At 45.0% G+C, this 4997-nt stretch overlaps 1 protein-coding gene and 1 non-coding gene across 2 annotated transcripts; both read left to right on the forward strand.

The window, feature by feature from the left end:
- Positions 1-268: 268 nt before the first annotated feature.
- rpl29 (ribosomal protein L29) lies at positions 269-4537 on the forward strand. Its single transcript, XM_046333769.1, has 4 exons — positions 269-343; positions 798-849; positions 1807-1871; positions 4316-4537. Exons 2-4 carry the CDS (start codon positions 813-815, stop codon positions 4424-4426), a joined length of 213 nt encoding a protein of 70 aa, XP_046189725.1. The 5' UTR covers positions 269-343; positions 798-812; the 3' UTR covers positions 4427-4537.
- LOC124032464 lies at positions 2036-2261 on the forward strand. The gene has a single exon (XR_006838282.1). It is a non-coding gene; the product is annotated as a small nucleolar RNA SNORA73 family (small nucleolar RNA).
- Positions 4538-4997: the final 460 nt, after the last annotated feature.

The raw sequence follows: 4997 nt of genomic DNA on the forward strand, positions 1-4997 counted from the left end.
AATGTGTTTTTTTTAAACTCTGAATGTCACATTTTGAGGTTTGAGCAAACGAGAATAAGTCATTCCTAACATGAATGTACCCTGTCGTTCATGCACATTAAACACACGGTAGTATTATCCTTACCTTTGTTGTTCATGGTTGTAGAAAATCAAGTGGACTGACAGTGACACCTCCTGTATGGAAATGTTGATGGTGTAATGTCTTGTCCACTGCACTAGGCGGCAGTGTCCCCCATTCAACGTCTTGTCGTTTCCGGTCGCCGCTCCTTGATTCGATGGTTCATATTTGGGTTCGTTCGGTTCAGTTCTTTCTCTTCCGGTTTCCGTCTCTTACGTGTGGCAGGTAATGAATTTCACTCCTGACTCTAACATGTTAATCTACATCAATCCTGTGTTTTTTAAGATTCTTATCAGCCATGAATGTGTGTTTATAGTGGAAAATATCACGAACCACACAGGCATCTTTATATTTGCTAATTTTTTCCCCGCTTGGATGATTAAAACTATATAACTAGGTCGGCTGTCCCTTTCTACCCGCTAGATATTCATGCTAGGAAAACACACCAACAAACTCACCAAATTGAAAAATGTGTTAAATGTTTAGGATGATACTGGCTTTCAGCACGTATACGGTGATAATGTCAATGTTTACATCTTTGAAAACCCCCCTACGGCTTGTTTCTAGCTAGTCAGTCGTCCTCTTATAAATAGTTAATGTAGCAGACATGAGTTCCTGCGTGTTTTTCTTTTTGGTCAGTTCTGAAATTAAACTAATTTCTGTTCTCTTCCGTCAACAGATCCACAGAACAGAAATGGCAAAGTCAAAGAATCACACCACCCACAACCAGTGTGAAGAAATAAATGGTTATAAAGCTAGATTTTTATTTATTTATCTCCCCTTTATTTAACCAGGTGGTTATAAACACTTTATTTAACCAGGTATTTATTTATCTTAACCAGGTAGGCTTTGATTTAAACCAGGTAGGCCAGTTGAGAACACCTTTATTTAACCAGGTAGGCTAGTTGAGAACACCTTTATTTAACCAGGTAGGCTAGTTGAGAACACCTTTATTTAACCAGGTAGGCCAGTTGAGAACACCTTTATTTAACCAGGTAGGCTGAGAACACCTTTATTTAACCAGGTAGGCTAGTTGAGAACACCTTTATTTAACCAGGTAGGCCAGTTGAGAACACCTTTATTTAACCAGGTAGGCTAGTTGAGAACACCTTTATTTAACCAGGTAGGCTAGTTGAGAACACCTTTATTTAACCAGGTAGGCTAGTTGAGAACACCTTTATTTAACCAGGTAGGCTAGTTGAGAACACCTCTATTTAACCAGGTAGACTAGTTGAGAACACCTTTATTTAACCAGGTAGGCTAGTTGAGAACACCTTTATTTAACCAGGTAGGTCAGTTGAGAACACCTTTATTTAACCAGGTAGGCCAGTTGAGAACACCTTTATTTAACCAGGTAGGCTAGTTGAGAACAGGTTCTCATTTGCAACTGCGACCTGGCCAAAATAAAGCATAGCAGTGTGAACAGACAACAGAGTTACACATGGAGTAAACAATTAACAAGTCAATAACACAGTAGAGAAAAAAAAGTTAGCTAGATATAAGTGATAGTGCCTAGCTAACTAGGTAGTTGTCAATACAGGATGAGCAGCCTGTCCGGTTGTTTGTGTCCGTTTTCAAAAAATAAATTGACTAGAGCTCTGCAGGAGTAGCCTGAATCCTGTTTTCATTTTGAGGTCCTTGTTTCCATAAACGTGTTGACACCGTCTTTTTCTCCTGTCTGTCCACAGCCCGTAAGGCCCACAGGAATGGGATCAAGAAGCCCAGACCAGACCGTTACGAGTCCATGAAAGGGGTATTTATTGATCTGCTGGCCTATCGACCGTTATGATTTGTTATGCAGTTTGTAAAGTTGCCTAAGTTCGATCAAGTGCATTGTCATTCACACCCGGTGGTTTATGTAAATCAGATGTGGGACTCAATAATATTAAATGTAATAAAATAAAAGGTGCCCTAATTCCGATGTGGACATCCGGTGAGGTTGCTCTCGCATGGCTCTGTCCTTGTGGCGTATGGGAGCGTAGCACTTCGGTGCTGTGACGTACAGTCCCGTTCCACGGCATCGTAGAGCAAGCTTTGTCCACCCGGCCCCTCGGGCTGGTGAGGACGGCGTTCTGTATATTCCTACATCTTCCCAGAGCTCCTTGGGCCATGACTGGGGGGCTAAACCATGCATTGCACAACTTTTAGACTTAGTTGCAGGAGCTTCTACTCTCGTGTCTTCGTGGCTTCATTTACACAGACAACCGAATTCTGAGATTTTGCTCAGTTATTGGCAAAAGCTCTGATCTCATCTGCCAAAGATTTAACTGACTTGCCTAGTTAAATAAAGGTAAATGTATAAAAGATCAGTATTAGCCTGTCTAAATACATCCTTATGTATGGACGCATCTCTCTGGTTTATACTGTATTACATTTACTCGATGTGGGAAATGATCAGACTGGGAGGAAGGACGTCTCCGCTGGGCTGGTCTATTCATTACCGCCAGCGCCTACATCTTTTCATACCGTTGTCGGCCGGCTTTCTGTAAGACTCCCGCAAGAACAGGTCACGAACCGCAGCCACACATTTATTTTGATTTAGACGGACGTGACTCAGCTTAACAGCCGTTGTCGTGGCGATTTTGTTCCCTATAGGCAATCTCTAAATGTGTAGCAATTGTGCTAATAGAGGATGCTAACTAGTTTAATGATCCCGTCTTTAGCACAATAGGCTAACTGCAGCCTTCTACTGGGAGGTTCGAGTGGTGTGTGTGTGTTCCAAGACCTCTCGGAATTCAGATTTTTGAGTTGGTGGGATTATTGGGTACCAGGTTCGATGCCTCAGTCCCTGCCCCCCACGCAATCTAGATGTATTTGATTGGTCATACAGCTCCAAACTAATTCGAGGCGGCGGGTAGCTAATTCGAGGTGGCAGGTAGCCTAGTGGTTAGAGTGTAGGGGTGGCAGGTAGCCTAGTGGTTAGTGTAGGGGTGGCAGGTAGCCTAGTGGTTAGAGTGTAGGGGTGGCAGGTAGCCTAGTGGTTAGAGTGTAGGGGCGGCAGGGTAGCCTAGTGGTTAGAACCCTAGTGGTTAGAGTGTAGGGGCAGGGTAGCCTAGTGGTTAGAACCTAGTGGTTAGAGTGTAGGGGCGGCAGGTAGCCTAGTGGTTAGAGTGTAGAGGTGTCAGGTAGCCTAGTGGTTAGAGTGTAGGGGCGGCAGGGTAGCCTAGTGGTTAGAACCTAGTGGTTAGAGTGTAGGGGCGGCAGGTAGCCTAGTGGTTAGAGTGTAGGGGCGGCAGGTAGCCTAGTGGTTAGAGTGTAGGGGTGGTTAGAGTGTAGGGGCGGCAGGTAGCCTAGTGGTTAGAGTGTAGGGGCGGCAGGTAGCCTAGTGGTTAGAGTGTAGGGGCGGGCGGCAGGTAGCCTAGTGGTTAGAGTGTAGGGGCGGGCGGCAGGTAGCCTAGTGGTTAGAGTGTAGGGGCGGGCGGCAGGTAGCCTAGTGGTTAGAGTGTAGGGGCGGGCGGCAGGTAGCCTAGTGGTTAGAGTGTAGGGGCGGGCGGCAGGTAGCCTAGTGGTTAGAGTGTAGGGGCGGGCGGCAGGTAGCCTAGTGGTTAGAGTGTAGGGGCGGGCAGGCAGGTGGTTAGCCTAGTGGGTTAGAGTGTAGGGGCGGGCGGCAGGTAGCCTAGTGGTTAGAGTGTAGGGGCGGGCGGCAGGTAGCCTAGTGGTTAGAGTGTAGGGGCGGGCGGCAGGGTAGCCTAGTGTGTTGGACTAGTAACCGAAAGGTTGCAAGTTTGAATCCCGAGCTGACAAGGTACACCTCTGTCGTTCTGCCCCTGAACAGGCAGTTGGCCTACCGGGGAACAGTGGGTTGTCATTGAAAATAAGAACTTGTTCTTAATTAACTGACTTGCCTAGTTAAATAAAGATAAAATTACAACAACAAAAATATTAAATGTGGGTGAGATGCTTAGTGAAGGAGGATATGGGGAAGAAACACGCTTTTTCATAAAAATATATTAAACTCCATATCAACTGGCACTCAACCTTTCTGCTGCGGTGTCTCTTTCCTGGTCACATGTTTACACGTGAGGATGTCATGGTCCTCATGCGCCAATCCTTACTTCCTGTTTTCTTACGCTTCAAATGTATATTTATACCTTATTGAATTAACTTTCAGTATTGTCTATATGTGAAGAGTTTGCCTGCAACTTACTCTCTCTCTCTACCTCTCCCTCCCTCTCTTTATCGCCCCCCCTCCCCCAGGTTGACCCTAAGTTCATGAAGAACTTGCGTTTTGCCAAGAAGCACAACAAGAAGGGTCAGAAGACCGCCAACGCAGCAGCCAAGAAGATCGCTGATGCCGCCGCCCCTTAGACGGGGGCGTGTCCTCTGCATCTCCACGGTCCATTGACTTTGTTACCATCACAGTAAAGCTATGCTTTGCTTAAAAAATAAAGTATTGGGGTGTTTTACATTGTAACTTCATTTACCGATCTATCCTTTTTAATATTACTGGGTTGACTGTTCTGTGTTATATTTTATATAATAGCCTAGCTCTCCTACCTCCACACCTCAACATGGCTTTCATTTCCAACAACACTATGGCAGCCTTCAGCTTGGAAATGGAGATGACCAGAGCTGTACATTGGCACTAGTCTTTTAAAGGGTCAATCTGATTGGTACATTGTTTTTGGACCTTACATTCGTGAGATATATAGATATAGATATATATATATAGCCATTGATTCTTGAAGAATATAACTTAAAATGTCAGTGGTTCAATTGTCGTACCCCTCATCAGAACCCAAAATGTTTTAATCGATTGTAAAAAAGGGCTGTCTAAAGTGTATTTGCAGAAGGATAACATGAATTGTGGAGTATGAGAAGCTAGGGTCATGGGGCTAGACGCTAGCTAGGAGGGTCATGGGGCTAGAGTCCAGGGGTG

This window comes from Oncorhynchus gorbuscha, linkage group LG03 (assembly GCF_021184085.1).
Source record: "Oncorhynchus gorbuscha isolate QuinsamMale2020 ecotype Even-year linkage group LG03, OgorEven_v1.0, whole genome shotgun sequence".
NCBI lineage: Eukaryota > Metazoa > Chordata > Actinopteri > Salmoniformes > Salmonidae > Oncorhynchus > Oncorhynchus gorbuscha.